Below are 17,050 nucleotides of genomic sequence, written 5' to 3'. Positions count from 1 at the left end.
CACTATTTTATCAAGATTGGTCATAGAATCATAGAATCATAGAATCAAAGAGTTGGAAGAGACCTCATGGGCCATCCAGTCCAACCCCCTGCCAAGAAGCAGGAATATTGCATTCAAATCACCCCTGACAGATGGCCATCCAGCCTCTGCTTAAAAGCCTCCAAAGAAGGAGCCTCTGCCACACTCCGGGGCAGAGAGTTCCACTGCTGAACGGCTCTCACAGTCAGGAAGTTCTTCCTGATGTTCAGATGGAATCTCCTCTCTTGTAGTTTGAAGCCATTGTTCCGCGTCCTAGTCTCCAGGGAAGCAGAAAACAAGCTTGCTCCCTCCTCCCTGTGGCTTCCTCTCACATATTTATACATGGCTATAATATCTACTCTCAGCCTTCTCTTCTTCAGGCTAAACATGCCCAGCTCCTTAAGCCGCTCCTCATAGGGCTTGTTCTCCAGACCTTTGATCATTTTAGTCGCTCTCCTCTGGACACATTCCAGCTTGTCAATATCTCTCTTGAATTGTGGTGCCCAGAACTGGACACAATATTCCAGATGTGGTCTAACCAAAACAGAATAGAGGGGTAGCATTACTTCCCTAGATCTAGACACTATGCTCCTATTGATGCAGGCCAAAATCCCATTGGCTTTTTTTGCCGCCACATCACATTGTTGGCTCATGTTTAACTTGTTGTCCACGAGGACTCCAAGATCTTTTTCACACGTACTGCTCTCGAGCCAGGCATCCCCCATTCTGTATCTTTGCATTTCGTTTTTCCTGCCAAAGTGGAGTATCTTGCATTTGTCACTGTTGAACTTCATTTTGTTAGTTTTGGCCCATCTCTCTAATCTGTCAAGATCGTTTTGAATCCTGCTCCTGTCCTCTGGAGTATTGGCTATCCCTCCCAATTTGGTGTCATCTGCAAACTTGATGATCCTGCCTTCTAACCCTTCATCTAAGTCATTAATAAAGATGTTGAACAGGACCGGGCCCAGGACGGAACCCTATGGCACTCCGCTCGTCACTTCTTTCCAGGATGAAGAGGAAGCATTGGTGAGCACCCTCTGGGTTCGTCCATTTAACCAATTACAGATCCACCTCACCGTAGTTTTGCCTAGCCCACATTGGACTAGTTTCCTTGCCAGAAGGTCATGGGGGACTTTGTCGAAGGCCTTACTGAAATCCAGGTACGCTACATCCACGGCATTTCTCGCATCTACCCAGCTTGTAACTCTATCGAAAAAAGAGATCAGATTAGTCTGGCATGACTTGTTTTTGATAAATCCATGTTGACTATTAGCAATGACCGCATTTGTTTCTAAGTGTTTGCAGACCACTTCCTTAACAATCTTTTCCAGAATCTTGCCTGGTATTGACGTGAGTCAATTGTTTGGGTCATCCTTTTTTCCCTTCTTGAAGATTGGGACCACATTGGCCCTCCTCCAATCTACTGGAACTTCTCCTGTTCTCCAAGAACTCTCAAAGATGGTTGCCAATGGTTTCGAAATGACTTCCGCTAGTTCCTTCAATACTCTTGGGTGTAGTTGATCTGGCCCTGGGGACTTGAACTCATTTAGAGCGGCCAGGTATTCCTGTACGACTTGTTTCCCAATTTGGAGTTGGATGTCCTCAAATCCCTTGTCCACTCCGTCTTGCTGAGGTTGAAGATGCCTTTCTTTTTGTGAGAAGACCGAGGCAAAGAAGGTATTTAGTAGTTCTGCCTTTTCCCTATCCCCTGTCAGCATTGCCCCATCTTCTCCTCGAAGAGGCCCTATCGCCTCCTTGTTTTTCCTTTTTCTACTGACATAAGAAAAGAATCCCTTTTTATTGTTTTTAATGTCCCTGGAAAGCCTGAGCTCGTTTTGTGCTGAGCTCGTTTTGTGCTCTCCTCCCAAGAAGTAAGCATCTCCTGATTTCCTGGCTGCAGTCTGCGTCTGCAGTAATCTTTGCTCCTAGAAATACAAAGTCTGTAACGGCCTCTACGTTTTCTCCCTCTATTTCCCAGTTGCCAATCATTCTTGTTGCCATAATCTTGGGAGTTTTTTTGACGTTAAACTGCAACCCAGCTTTTGCGCTTTCTTCTTTCACCTTGATTAGAAAGCTCCTCAGCTCATCTTCGCTTTCAGCCATCAAAGTGGTGTCATCTGCATATCTAAGGTTGTTAATGTTTCTTCCAGCAATTTTCACCCCAGCCTTGCACTCGTCAAGCCCTGCACATTGCATGATGTGTTCTGCATACAAGTTGAATAGGTTGGGTGAGAGTATACAACCCTGTCATACGTCTTTCTCAATCTTGAACCAGTCTGTTGTTCCATGGTCAGTTCTTACTGTTGCTACTTGGTCCTTATACAGATTCCTCAGGAGAGAGACAAGGTGATTTGGTATGCCCATACCACCAACAACTTGCCACAAAATATTATGATCCACAGAGTCAAAGGCTTTAGAATAGTCAATGAAACAGAAATAGATGTTTTTATGAAACTCCCTGCCTTTCTCCATTATCCAGCAGATATTGGCAATTTGATCTCTCATTCCTCTGGCTTTTCTAAACCCAGCTTGTACATCTGGCGACTCTCGCTCCATTTTCAGCACTTTTCTTCTACAGGCCTCTTCACAGCCCAACATCTTATTAGGATATTCTTGATTTCCAAGGGAGATTTTTAGACAGCAAGGCGATGTAAGAGGGGGCTGGGGTGATAATTGCTTCAGCAGTTGCAATGACCATACTGAACTTTGTCTAAAGAAATACAAAATCAGGGTTTGAATCCTCAGTCAGTCATGGTAACTCACTGGATGAGGTTGAGTAAGTCGCATCCTCTTGGCCTCAAAGGAAAGCCAAGGCAACACACCTCCAGAAAATCTTGGCAAAAAAACCCTGTCATGGGGGTCACCTTAAGTTGGAAACAACCTAAAGGCAGACAGCAACATGCCAAAATGCTTTCCATTCTATCATCGAGGTGGTGAAAGTGTGGTTTGTTCTACGGGAAATATAACCATTACAGTTCATCTCATATTAAGGAGAACATCAGCAGGACTTTCTTAAAACAATGCTGATCGTTGCTGATTCCTAGACTTAGTCTCTCCTCTTCTTGGCTGCTTTGGTATTCCCTTTTTCCTCTTTTCACTGTCAAGCTGTTTGGTCATTTTTCTGTCTTCCCAAGCTTGGCTTGCTGCTGGGCCCTTGGATACAACTCCCCTTGAACACAAAAAATGAGCATCAGTTGTCTTGTAAACTCCACAAGATCTTCTAAAGCCTTCTCACAGCTCCGTCTACCCTCCCTGAAAGTTCCTGCTGAGCCATCTTTGTGGCAGCTGCTAACACTACTTTATCTTTAAATGTTGCCAGAAGGGCAGAAGGAATGCCAGATGCTCAGATTATTGTAAGCACTAGCAATGGTATTTATCAATTGCTTCTCTGTCCACTAGATTCCCAAAGTGAAATACAAAAAGAAAATGTAAGTACCGGTAGTTAAAAAAAAAACCTGATAAGACTTTGAAATGCCATTTGAAGGAACAAAGTTGATAGGAAATAATACAGTTTTGACTGCCTGCCAGAAGCTCAAGAATGATAGAGTTTCAGGAGGTTTAGTTCCCTCATGAAGGTGACCCGCAATCAAGGTGCTGTTATGAACAAAACTCTGTGCTGTGTACCTCCAAGCCACTTTCTTCCCAAACTGCCTTCATTTCCAAACTGCCTGGATAGAAGATGGGAGTAAAGGCAAGCATTTCTGCAAATCTTTTGCTTGCAAAGTAATCATATGCTGTACACCATGACTCCTGTTCAAGTGTAGCCATGTTGAACACATAGTAAAATACAACAAAATTCAAGCTTCACAAAAGATTGATAACTTCATTGGGTAACCAACATGCAGAAAATATAACATGCAAGTTTTAGAAACTTCACTGGCTTCCTCAAAAACGTTAAAAACATACATGAAAGGTAAACTGAGGATGTTAGTCAGAAGCCTACACTGTAAATTGAAACCACTTATCCACAGGTGCATAATCTGCAGCTTCAACCCATCGCAGAACACAGCCGCCGCTTGCCTTGTCCCTACACAAACAACTTGCCATCTTGCAATTGGCAACAGCAGTATCACCAACCAGGATGGCAAGCAGCTTCAACAGTCAGAAGCAGCCCTGCCCTTTTGCTTGTAATGCAGGACGACTACTGGCACTGTCAACTGTAGAGCAACAAGCACCTTCTGAGGAAAATGGTAAGCAACAGCACCACTGCTTGACCATTCACAGAAGCTGCTCAAAGGCTAAGTGGGTGATGGGCTCCTTGCATCCACAGTTGCCTGGCCCCATTTTTAATACAGACTTGAGAAGAGCTTTCCAAACATTTCAGGTTGGTGCCACACTTTTTAGACATGTATCAATTCACGACACATAATTCAGTTTTATTAGAAAACAGGGACGCATACATACATTGTAATCATGAAATGTATAGGCATACAACACAGCTCGTGAAAACCTTTCATTTATATTAAAATATATATGATTTATTGCTTATTTTACATAGACTCAGAGGTTTCTCATTATGCATGTGCAACACACCTACACACTGCAGAAGACTCTGTGTTGTGACTCTGGGCTAGAACATTCACTTTTTTGATATCTGCATAGGTTCCTCATACGTAGCACTGGAATTGAAAAAATTGCTCCACAAAAGAAACTCTGAAGCTTTTTTTTGGTAGACTAATGACATTAGTGGGCTTATTAAGATGATGAAAATAATGCAGATACTGAATTGTGCCACCACTAAATATACACCAAAGTACAAAAAATCTAAACTACTACACAATAATAAGAAAAAAGGCCTCCGTACAAGTTTCATATATGGCAGGAGAGACGATGAAGCAGTCTTCCAGATATGACTGGATCACAAATCCCAAGCCAGCAAAGAATGCTAAGAGTTGTAATCTAACTGTGGGTTGCAATGAGGAGGAAGACACTGAGTTTTTCTGGCTTATTTAATAATCCTTTCTGCATTTGCCCATATATGAGAAAGCATACTCTCTGGGCTCATTTCAAATTAGACATCAGAAACATTATCATAGTTTTTATCCCAGACATTCTTTGAAATGTCTCCCACGACCCACATACTACTCTGTGTTCCCATCTGAGAGAACATTTTGCACTAATTTCACTGGCAAAGAAACAAATGACCTTTAGTTGTTAGCAATTTTCTTTAAAAAAAAGGGGGAAATATGCAAGTAAACAAAACAAAATGTGTACTTTATTCTAGCACAACATACAGGCTTTCTCTCATGATGCTGATTAATAATTTATTTAAAAAGAACAGAGGAGTGCTGTGATGTGTACACATGTAAAACCAGAATCTTTTTGCAGTTCTGCTTCATACCTTAAAAGTACAATTTAAATCCTGGCATTGTCATTTGTTTTTATTCAAGTCTTAGTATTAAAGCAAATTATGAGATATTTTTATTATTATATTTGTTTAATGCTGCTTAGCCCGATAGAACACCTGAGATGTACATTAAAAACATTGTTTTAAACAACATTTAAAGACAGAATTACACTGAACTTACAGACAACTCCTGACATGAAAAGTTTGATCCTTTTTTCATGTGATTTGTAAGAATCCGATGAGTAATGCATGCAAAATATTCACAGTTACTTAGGATATACATACATTCAGTTCCAAATGTGCTATTCCTTTGCAATGCAGAATAATTGACTCAATATCTCCCATTTATCCAATGGAAAAACATACTAAAAACAAATTTTGTATAAATAAAATGAAGCTATAGAAGAAAACATTTGTTCAATGTGTTATAATACTGCAATTGCTACATTTGATCTAAAGAATGGAAGAATACATTTTATAATGCCTAACCAGCTGAACTTGACTTTTTGGATTCCACTTTAAAATGTCCCTAAGGGGCAAGAGAGATTCCTTCTTGATATGTTCCTTGATGATTCACAGAAAGAATGATGTTTATTTTAGCAAAGTCATTCTATAATCATTTATGGGAATTTCTATGTTAGGCCTCAGCATTTCTTTTAAAAACATATCCCAGTGGAAAAAGCAACAATAACAAAGTGCATAGATATGATAAAATGCTGTACTTCCACTGAATTAATAAAGCAAAACTAGAAATGGTAACACTTTTTAAAATGACTTTACTGTTTCTCAACCCACCTCCTCATAGCAATGAAGCGGCTACATGACAGCAATGTTCAGGATCATCCAGTCCACCTGGATTTTGCCTTAGCTTTTTGTCATGTGGCTGCTCTGGTGTGGGGAGGACGTGGGCTCAGCAACCTTCAAGCCTTCTTAGAGCCTCTACTGGGACATTGTAAGCATCACCCCCCCCCCCCCACCCCCAGGGAACTGCAGAGCACAGGTTAAGAACCACTGTCTTAAATAACACAGAGAACCCTGTCTTTCAACAACTTGTCAATGCTCTGTGCCTTCAAATCCATCACTTCAGGTGATTGGTTCACCCTGGCTAATGGTTAGGTCAGCTGTAGTTTTTAAAACTATGAAGAAAACAGGATGTTGTTGTCTCCTTCTATTGTCTCAACCATATCATTTCAACATGTTCAGCTGGAATTTTCTGCCTATGCCACACCCTTCTGCAGACTCTAAGGATCATTATTTCTTTCAACACTTCTCATTTTTAGGACTATAACTGTCAACGCTTTTCCTTCTTGATGATGAAGTGATTACCAACAGCAAACCAATCCTCCCATTAAGATCATAACAAATGGAAATAAAAACTAATATTAGAGAAACAGAAAGCCTATAGTGGAGCCACACACAAAATCTCACACCAAACAACCACTCTTGAGCATTCTCAGCACACAGGAAAGGAAAGAAAAATTGCATAAAAGTGAGGAGGGATGTATTCCTAGCCTGCCCCTCCATACTGGACTCTGTCATTAAATATTCATGCAGAAGAGTGGATTTCTGCAAAGAAAAAGCCTAAATGCAACACGTTACATGTGAATAAAGGGACTACAATTCAGCAAATGTTTTATCGCCTGGAGATATGAGATACATTTTGCTGAAAAAACTCGGGTGTACACAATACTTGTATAGAATACTTCCTAACTGAAAAAATGAAACTAGACAGAGTTGCCACAAGACATTCTATTATTATTGGAAGAAATTAACACAAATTCCTTTAGGAATTTTCAGAATATGCTTATGTATCTTCATAGTCTCTTCCTCATAGAAATCTAATTCACTGCTATTTGATTAAGTAATATTTATTAGGTATTTGCACTGATCTGTTTTAGCCATTGTCCTTCGGCCAATCAATCTTCTTTGACTCTGCCAGATGGCCATAATGGCAAGGGTCCAGTCATCATGTTTTCCCGCCCATAGTGGGACCACCGGCAGCCAATCATGGCTACTCCTCCCCATTCGATATCATTATGCAAGCTATGTCTGCTTCCTTAATTCAGTTGCTGAAACCCAGGTTCCCTTGAAGGGAAAAAAGGAAAATGTGCCAGGAAGGGTGCTTCCTTAACTCTGTAGCTGAAATCCAGGCTCCCTTGAAGAATCATAGAATTATAGAATCATACAATCAAAGAGTTGGAAGAGACCTCATGGGCCATCCAGTCCAACCCCCTGCCAAGAAGCAGGAATATTGCATTCAAATCACCCCTGACAGATGGCCATCCAGCCAAGAGAATAAAGAAAAGGGTCCATGCTTCCTTAACCTCGTTGCTGAAACTCAGGCTCCCCAAAAGGGGAGCCTCGAAAGTTCCCCATTGCCACCAATAGGCCGGATCTAGCTGTAATTTTTGGCTATGGTTCAAAAACGGCCATTTTCGGGAGGCGTGTGGAAACAGATATGGGGGTCTACAGGCATCGGACCAGCAGTAACAGATCAAGTTTCAGACAAAATACCTAATACCTATATCAATATATCTCTGTGTAGTTTACAGCATACATAAAATACAATAACTGTAAGTATCAAAAATATATAATATACAGCATTAGAAAATCAAACCATAAAAAGTAAGAATTCAACCAAATGTAGAACTATAAATAAAATACTTCAAGAGATAAAAGGTGGGCATCAGATGAGGCTCTATAGGGATGATATTCAAAAGCCAAGGTAGCATAGTTTTGAAGAAGGGTGATGTGAAAGGAGATAATCATGAATAGTTCAACCAAGATTTTGTACAGACTCTGGCTATAGTTTGGCTTTAAGAAGAGCTAGATTGCAAATTTAGGAATATAGTAGCATAGTTTTCAATGCTATCAAATTGTCCACGTATGTTAGGAAAAGCAAGAGATTTTTATTTTTTTTGCAAGATACTCAACTGGTTGAATAGAACATTTTGGTGCTCTGAACATTCAAAAGGGAAATACAGGGAAATACAACATGCAAATTACATTATGCTGTGCTTTACAACTACAAAACAAGATTATTCTCATTACAACAGCATAATGATAATGAACTATTATATAAAATGAGGATTATCAATGTATTTTTTTTAAAGTCCCTAGACATTTAAAAAAGCCAAAATAGTTATAAATGTACCATTATTTCTCTTTGTTCTTCTAAATTTTTCAGAAAATTAGCAAATTCATGGAGGGCTGCATCTGGAAGGGAATAAACATAATCTCAGTGGATTCTATAAAAAATGGTGGCTAAAAAAATTAAAATAGATACTGGATATTGCTTGTTCACTATACATAGTTGACGTACCTATACATCTTTCATCATCTGTTTCTGCATCACCAATAAATTCAAATTTAAAGTCTCTCAATGAACGAGCAAACTTTCTTTGGGCAGCTGAAAGACCTAAAAAACAAAAACAATATTAGAAAATTAATTTGTCTTCTTGAAAACCTAGAAAAAGCATGCTCAAGTACTTAGATTTAATCATCTTATAATCAATTTTAATTATCCTGCTTTTAACTAGTTTTAATTCTGTTGTGGTTTAATTATATTTTTATTTTTGCATGATAAACTTAAAAGTCATATTTGCTTTAAAATGTGTAAGCTGCATTGATTCTGGCTTGAGGAAATAGTTGGATATACATACATATAACAACAATTATAACAACTTAAATCAAAGTACTGCCACTTCAAAGCGTGTAGGTCATGACAAAATTTAACAAAAGTTTAAACTGTATTAAAAGTATAGATAACACTGTCCTCAAAAACATATATACATTGACTATTGTAAGTAACAGGAGTGCTATCTCAAATTATTGGTCTATACTGTGAATTAACCTTGACTGTATTATGAAATTGATCACCATCTTTTCCCAGGCATTTTTTCTGCATTAAGAAGCCAGCTGCTATGTATATCTAGCAGCATTCATAAAAAATGCTGACTGATAATAAATAATGATATCACAGCTCCAACAAAAGCACACAAACTTTAATATTTACGAGAATACGTGTTTTTCACTATGTATGTAAGGAGGGGGAGGGGGCTATAAGAAAACTACAAACACCAAAATTCTATGCCATTGAGTCATGGCAGTTAGTACTGTCAAATTGCTATAATTCTGCAATTCTACATCCCTAATCATGCACAGACCCAATTATTCAACAACTCTTCATGATAAAAGCCTATATCCCATTGCTATCCCAATTAGAGACTCCTTTGAATCAAATGTTTTTGTTATATGCCTTGAAATTAATCTTGAGCCTATCATAGGGTTTTCTTTGTATCATTTATTCAGAGGTTTGCCATTATCTTTATCTTATGCTGACATGAACTATGTCATCAAATGAAGACATCATCTATCCTATCTTATAATGCTCTTCAGAGTTAACATTGTCAACACTGACCCAAAAGTCAACATTGATACCGAAATACAACACCGCCTGAGCTCTGCGAATGCAGCATTTTTCAGAATGAAGCAGAGAGTGTTTGAGGATTGGGACATCCGTGGGGATAACAAGGTGCTTGTTTATAAAACTATTGTCCTCCCAACCATGCTGTACACCTGTGAAATGTGGACTGTCTACAGACGTCACACTCAACTCCTGGAATGATTCCATCAGCGTTGCCTCTGGAAAATCTTGCAAATCTATTGGGAAGACAGGTGAACAAATGCCAGCATGCTGGAAGAAGCCAAGACCCTTAGCATTGAAGCAATGCTCCTACACCATCAACTCCACTGGACTGGCCACGTTGTCCGAATGCCCGATCACTGTCTCCCAAAGCAGTTACTATACTCCCAACTCAAGAATGGAAAATGGAATGTTGGTGGACAGGCAAAGAGATTTAAAGATGGGCTTAAAGCTAACCTTAAAAACTGTGGCATAGATATTGAGAACTGGGAAGTCCTGGCCCTTGAGCGCTCTAGCTGGAGAGCAGCTCTGACCAGCAGTGCTGTAGAATTTTAAAAAGCGCGAATGGAGGGCGAAAGGGAGAAACGTGCAAGAGAAAGGCGCATCAAGACGACCCTGACCGGAACCACCTTACACCTGGAAACCGATGTCCTGACTTTAGAAGAACATGTGGGTCAAGAATAGGGCTCTAAAGTCATCTATATATCCACTGCCAAGACCCTACAAATGGAAGGCCATCATGCTTGCACAACGCAGAATCACCTAAATAAATAAGTAAGCTGTTCTGAAAAAGGGGGTGGGAGGTGGAGTCTAGAAGCACAAGCCCTGTACACTTGTGGGAAGTGATTCTCCCTCAAATAACGCACCCAGCAATCAACCTCAGATTAAGACTAGGCTCTCAGAACTTCATGTAGTGAAGATATTTACTTTCCAATTGGACATGAGTGGATTGAAAAGCCTCAAAGTTTGTAAATACAAACGTTTTAGTACCACCTGCCCATTAGAAGGAAAATGAAATGGTTGTTGCTGTGTGGCTTCAAGTCTGACTTCAAGTCTTTCTGACTTATGGTGCTCCTAAAGATAAATGCCTTGGCAAAATTTATTCAGAGGGGGTTTACCCTTGCCTTCCTCAGTAGCTGAGAGTATGGTTTGCCCAAGGTTATCCAGAAGGTTCCTTGGCAGAGTGGGGATTTGAATCCTGATCTTCCAATATCCTTGTCCAACACTCAAACCACTACATCTCACTAGCTCTCTAAATTAAAATTATTATATGCCTTATATAAGGTAACTGCTATAATGTTCAAAATTATCAATGGGTATCCAGATATGATTTTGTAACAGCTTATTTTAGGTTGTTTTTTTTTCTAAATGATTTAATACATTTTAAGCTCTAAAAACTTATACTTGTGCACATAAAAGTCTCAACAAATAGGACCAGGGAAATATTTTCTGAGATTCCAGAGTACAAGGTCAGATTCCATGCTGCCATGGCAATTACACCCATACAGATTGTTTGCCCACTTATAACAACAAATGTTTATTCATAACTGATGCTCTGGAATTCACCATTGAAAAAAATCCAAGGCCATCTACAAGGAAAAACTAATTTGGCAATGCAAAGAATATCACACGGAATGTTTGGACTTGTATAAACAGTTTATATACCAGTACTTTATGACGGCATTTTTTACTACTGTTGAGGGTATTTGTGTAAAGAATAAAGGGGAGGAAAGAGAAGCAGAAATGAAGAAAGTTTTGCGCAGCAAAAAGAGGAAAATTAATCAAACCATTCTATTTATATGGCTATGTGTCCAGTAATACTGGAAACCATTGCTAAAAACAGAAGTAGTACTTCCTAAAAACTTCCTAAGGCAAGTAAGGGAAAAATATTTCTATGAATAGCTTCAGATTTCTATCAAAAGCAATTGAGTTAACAATGAAAACAGAAGGAAGCTGTTTCTAGTACAAATAGCATACAAACTTTTTTTAAAAAATCTACATAAAAATCCATAAATATAACCCTCGGTGTTTATCACATCTCTTAACACTTTTTTTTTTACATAAAAGCTCATCAAACTTCAATAAAACTACTGACAGTTGAATAGAATATGTTGGAGTCTACTCTCTATGCCACTGTCTTCACTAACAAAATGTAATTGTACATCAAGAATCTGGAGAGGGAATAACAAAAAATGATGGGGACAGCAGCTCCCATAATTGAACATGAACAGCAAATAAATGAATATAACAATGTCAGAGAGCCATGTCTTGTGTGTTCAAATTTAAAACTCATATATGAATTAAAAATATTTCATAAGCATATATATTCCTGTATATTAATGCTATTACAAGTCATATATCATGACTTCCATGTACAAAGAAAGAAAGGGTAACACACACAAGATTTGCAACTTGAAGTAAAGATATTCAGATAAAGATACATGCTGAAACACATGCACACTATGCTTTATACAAACAATGAGAATCCTGAGTCATCCACTGAACCTCCACAAGCTAATATGTAAAGTCTTGAGCTTACAGCCCTACCACTGACAGATCTATTCCAAATGGAGATATGCATATTTGTGCCATGAACCAAGCCTGAAAGAACAAAAATTAACGGAATGTTCAAAACAAAGATATTGTGACACCTACTGATATTAAAGGTTATTCCCACTACAGCAGTGGTTCTCAACCTGTGAGTCCCCAGATGTTTTGGCTTTCAACTCCCAGAAATCCTAACAGCTGGTAAACTGGCTGGGATTTCTGGGAGTTGTAGGCCAAAACACCTGGGGAACCACAGGTTGAGAACCACTGCATTACAGAATATTCAATCAGATGTACTCCCACTTAGCTTTGTATAAAAATAATCCTAGTAATTTTTCAAATCCATCTTTACCTACATCTCATAAATTCTGTAATTTATAGGGACACGTCTGCAGATGGCGGTGAGTATTTAATTTTTATTTATTTTTTTTTATTTTTTTTGTCCAAATTCTAGCTAGTAGGAAAGAATAATATGAGGTGAAAGGTAATTAATCACAATAAACTGAGTCCAGGACCCTAATCTCAGTATTTGCAGTAGGTTATAATTACAGCTATAGGGAGGCTTTACCCACAGATAAGTTACTAAACAGTAGGAAAAGGTTACAAGGTAAAAAAAAAAACCAGAAATGGACAATAGAAGAGGTTTCCTATTACTGGAACATATCCATGTATTTACCATTTTGCATCTAGAAAGGTCTTTTGAAATTGCAATCTTACCATAAAATATATAATATATTCTGCATTAACCAACTGCTTTTTTGTCATGTCCAATAAGTTTTGTTTTTGTTTATTAATCACAAGAGTGAATAATAAACAATTTATTCACAAGAGTGAATACCAAACAGGAATTTAACAATCACTTTAGAAATTATTATTACACAAAATGTACACACACCCACAAATTACGGGTGGTTCCCCCCCCCCCCCCCCAATTGACAAACAATATAAAAGCCATAATTAGTTTAAACCACATGAGTTAAGAATCTGCTGACAACAGGTCAGTGTAAGCCTGTCTTGCTCAGTCACATTTTAGTTAGTTCTCTATGGCTTGTTGTAATATCATTATTTTATTTGTTTAAAGTTCAATTTTCTATTTATAATGCTAAATATTGACCATTAGCATCCCTTATTCAAAATGCTTGGGGACAGTAGTATTTTGGATTTCATTATTTATTATTATTATTTTGAAATATCTGTATTTGAATAAATGTACGCAATGAAATATCTTGAAGATGGGATACAAATCTTTAAAAAAAAAGAAAAGCATTTATATTACATATTCAGTACAGACTTTATATTTGTATTCCTGAAATTACCTGTGGGTATCCATGTCTTACCATACACCTTATATACATAGCCTGGAAGTAATTCTATACAATAGTTTTAATAATTTGTGTATGACTCTAAGCTGGTTTACACTGAACTATCAGAAAGCAAACGTGTAATTATCTCACACATCTATGTGGACAGTTTCCAATTTTGGATTTCCAGATGGGGATGCTCAACCTGTATTAACTACTAATCTTCATGTCTCTTTCCCTCTCTCTCTCCCCCCCCCCCCCCTCTCTGTGTATATATGTGTGTGTGTGTGTATTTCAGAACTATACTTCTAGTTTCTAATTACTTCCTGTTATTGAAGGGAAAACTACACAATTATACCAAGAACACTTAGAACAATTTGATGTATGATGCCAAGTTAACAGAAAAGGAAAGAGGATATGATAAAGCAGAATCTTAAGCAGTATCATGAAGGATAACATTTATAGTATTACTAGCTGTGCCCTGCCACGCGTTGCTGTGGCCTATAGTAAAACTTATCAAAGTTGAGGTAGATATCTGGACTATTATGAAAGAGAGGTCCCTACCTATTCCTTCCCCCTTTTCCTCCCCCTTTCTCTCCTTTCTTCCTTCTCTACCTCTTTCTTTCTTTCCTTCTTTCACTACTTGGTTTCATCCTTCTCTCTTTCCTTCATTCCCTCCCCCTTTCTTCCTTTGCCTTTCTTCCCTCCCTGTTTGCTTCCTTCTTTCACTTTTTATTTCCTTTTATTTCACCACCATCATAACAATAACAATAATGCAATGCATTGCCTCCGGGACCTGACACCTCTCCCATTCCCCCTCAGAGGAACAATAGCATAATAATAATAATAGAAATAACAACCTTTACCCGCCACGTGTTGCTGTGGCCAATCTTCCCTCTTTCTCACCTTCTTTCCCTCCCTCCCTCCCACCTTCCTTCCTTCCTTCCTTCCCATCTTTCCTTCTCCTCTTCTTTCTCTATCTCTTTCCTTCCTTCCCCCTTTTTCTTTCTCTTCTGCTGTCTCTCTTTTCTTTCCTTCCATCTTTCCTTTTCTTTCCTTTTCTTCTTCCTCTAACTTTCCTTCCTTCCCCCTTTTTCTTTACCTCCCTTTCTCTTTCTTCCTTCTTTCCTTCCTTCCTGTCTTTCCTAGATTTTGACAGGGCGGGAAGGGGCGGGGTGGGGTTTGGAGGTGGCGTGAAGTAAAAGGAGGTAAGATTGGGGCAGGGGAGTGATGGAGCGTGGGGTTGCGTGTGTGTGTGCGGCAGCGGGGGAGTGATGGAGCGTGGGGTTGCGTGTGTGTGTGCGGCGGCGGGGGGAGTGGGATTGCGTGTGTGTGTGCGGCGGCGGGGGGAGTGGGGTTGCGTGTGTGCGCGGCGGTGGGGGGAGTGATGGAGCGTGGGGTTGCGTGTGTGTGTGGCGGCGGGGGGAGTGGGGTTGCGTGTGTGTATGCGGCGGCGGGGGGGAGTGATGGAGCGTGGGGTTGCGTGTGTGTGTGCGGCAGGGTGTGTGTGTGTGCGGGAAGCGGCGCGGCGGGGCTTGGAGTGGGCATGGTTTCCGCAGAGGGAACGTTGGCCGGAAGGCCATGTGCGCGCGCCAGGAAACTTGCGGCTGGGCGCCAATGCGCATGCTCAGTTGTTTTGCCGTTTTGTGAGTGTGTTGCTGTGTTGTTTTTCATTTTGAGTAGATATGTTTGTACCTTGTGGGTTGTGTTATGGGCATAGGAATTTTAGTTAAGTTTCGTTGGGGTTTTTTTGAGTTTTGTTGTTTTGCTGTTTTGTGAGTGTGTTGTTGTGTTGTTTTTCATTTTGAGTAGATATGTTTGTACCTTGTGGGTTGTGTTATGGGCATGGGAATTTTGGTTAAGTTTCGTTGGGGTTTTTTTGAGTTTTGTTGTTTTGCCGTTTTGTGAGTGTGTTGTTGTGTTGTTTTTCATTTTGAGTAGATATGTTTGTACCTTGTGGGTTGTGTTATGGGCATGGGAATTTTGGTTAAGTTTCGTTGGGGGTTTTTTGAGTTTTGTTTCCTCGTTGGATGCCCCTAACAAATTTATATATATAGATCAAACAGCCTGTTTCAAGCTTCTAGTAAAAGAAATGTGTAAATCAAATAGGATGTGGAGTTTAATGAGAAACAGATGCAATGGCAAAAAGTGCATGCTTAGAGTTATTATAGATAACAAAGAAATAAAGAAAAAAGATAATTTGCATTTTAAATGCAAGTGTACTTTAAGAATGTTTTTTCCCCTTTAAAACAACACAATGGGCCCACTGACTCCATGGGGATTTCGTTCTGGGATCACCTGCGTGTCTGCATTTATGTCACTACCAGGATCCACAGAAATCACATATCTGGATTCAGAGGGTTCACGGTATAGCAAAGTAGTAGATTATTGGATAGGATGCAGATATACTAACACCAAAAATATTTCTAGCAGAAAGCCGATAGTAAAATAGGGATGTATGATAACTCACAATCTTCCTGCTCCTTTTTATGGCACTCAAACCTAATTCCAGCTCATATTCCAATTTCTACCACTAATATTACGGTAGCACTGAAAAATAATCTCCTGTAGAACTTGCGATCGGGATGTCAGCCGTTCGAATCCACAGATGGGGTGAGCTCCCATTGTTAACCCCAGTTTCTGCCAACCGCTTCAGCGGGAAGGTAGTGGTTTTCCATGCAGTCATCCCAGCCACATGACCCAGGAGGTGTCTATGGACAATGCCAGATCTTTGGCTTAGAAATGGTGATGAGCACCACGCCCAGAGTCGGACTGGACTAGAATTAATGTGAAGGGAAAACCTTTACCTCTTTCTGTAGCCAAGCAAGAATTTGAACCCTCATCTATAGTCTGAAATAAGCCATAAGGAAATGTCATTTCTAAAAGGAATCAAAGTATATTATTTGCCATTGGTTTACTGGACAATGCTGTCTATGTTAGTAGCCTGCACTTACACATGCACAAAATATACAGGATAAGGGTGGATTAAGTGTAGAATCTGCAGCAGCGAGGATTTCTGGAAACTTTCCTACATTCCACCATATGCTTCATGAAGATATCACTTGAATACACCATAATCCCTGGCTGTCTTTACACAGCTTTACACAGGCAGGAGAAGATTCCTTACAGAGAACCCTAATTGCTTCATAAAACTATAATTTGCAACTGCAGATTTTGGAACCTTTGCATGCCCTACAATTTGTGGGTACAAATGCTTCTCTTAGCCAGGAAAGGCCCTGGATGGATTAATGGGAGTTATTTTCTAGTTAACACACAGGCCCAAGCTCAGCCAGGTCTGTAAACAAACCCATCCCGAACATGAACAGAAACACTGTTTGTAAAGTGGAAAAATAATGCTTAAATATCCTGAGTACCCTGAAAGAAACAGATCCCATGTGATCTTAGAAGCTA

The 17,050-nt window shown here is 39.4% G+C and overlaps 1 protein-coding gene across 1 annotated transcript in view; it reads right to left on the bottom strand.

Annotated features, from left to right (window-relative positions):
- The window catches only part of ARHGAP10 (Rho GTPase activating protein 10), a 127,650-nt gene that overhangs the window by 88,422 nt on the left and 22,178 nt on the right, over positions 1-17,050 (bottom strand). The window contains exons 2-3 of the mRNA XM_060778866.2: positions 8,688-8,783; positions 8,520-8,581 (exon numbers count right to left, since the gene is read on the bottom strand). Coding sequence (XP_060634849.2) covers positions 8,520-8,581; positions 8,688-8,783 — 158 coding nt within the window. The remainder of the gene's footprint in view (positions 1-8,519; positions 8,582-8,687; positions 8,784-17,050) is intronic.

This window comes from Anolis sagrei, chromosome 5 (genome assembly GCF_037176765.1).
Source record: "Anolis sagrei isolate rAnoSag1 chromosome 5, rAnoSag1.mat, whole genome shotgun sequence".
Lineage (NCBI taxonomy): Eukaryota > Metazoa > Chordata > Lepidosauria > Squamata > Dactyloidae > Anolis > Anolis sagrei.
The sequence above is the reverse complement of the archived record's forward strand: the minus strand, read 5'-3'. Positions and strand labels throughout refer to the sequence as shown.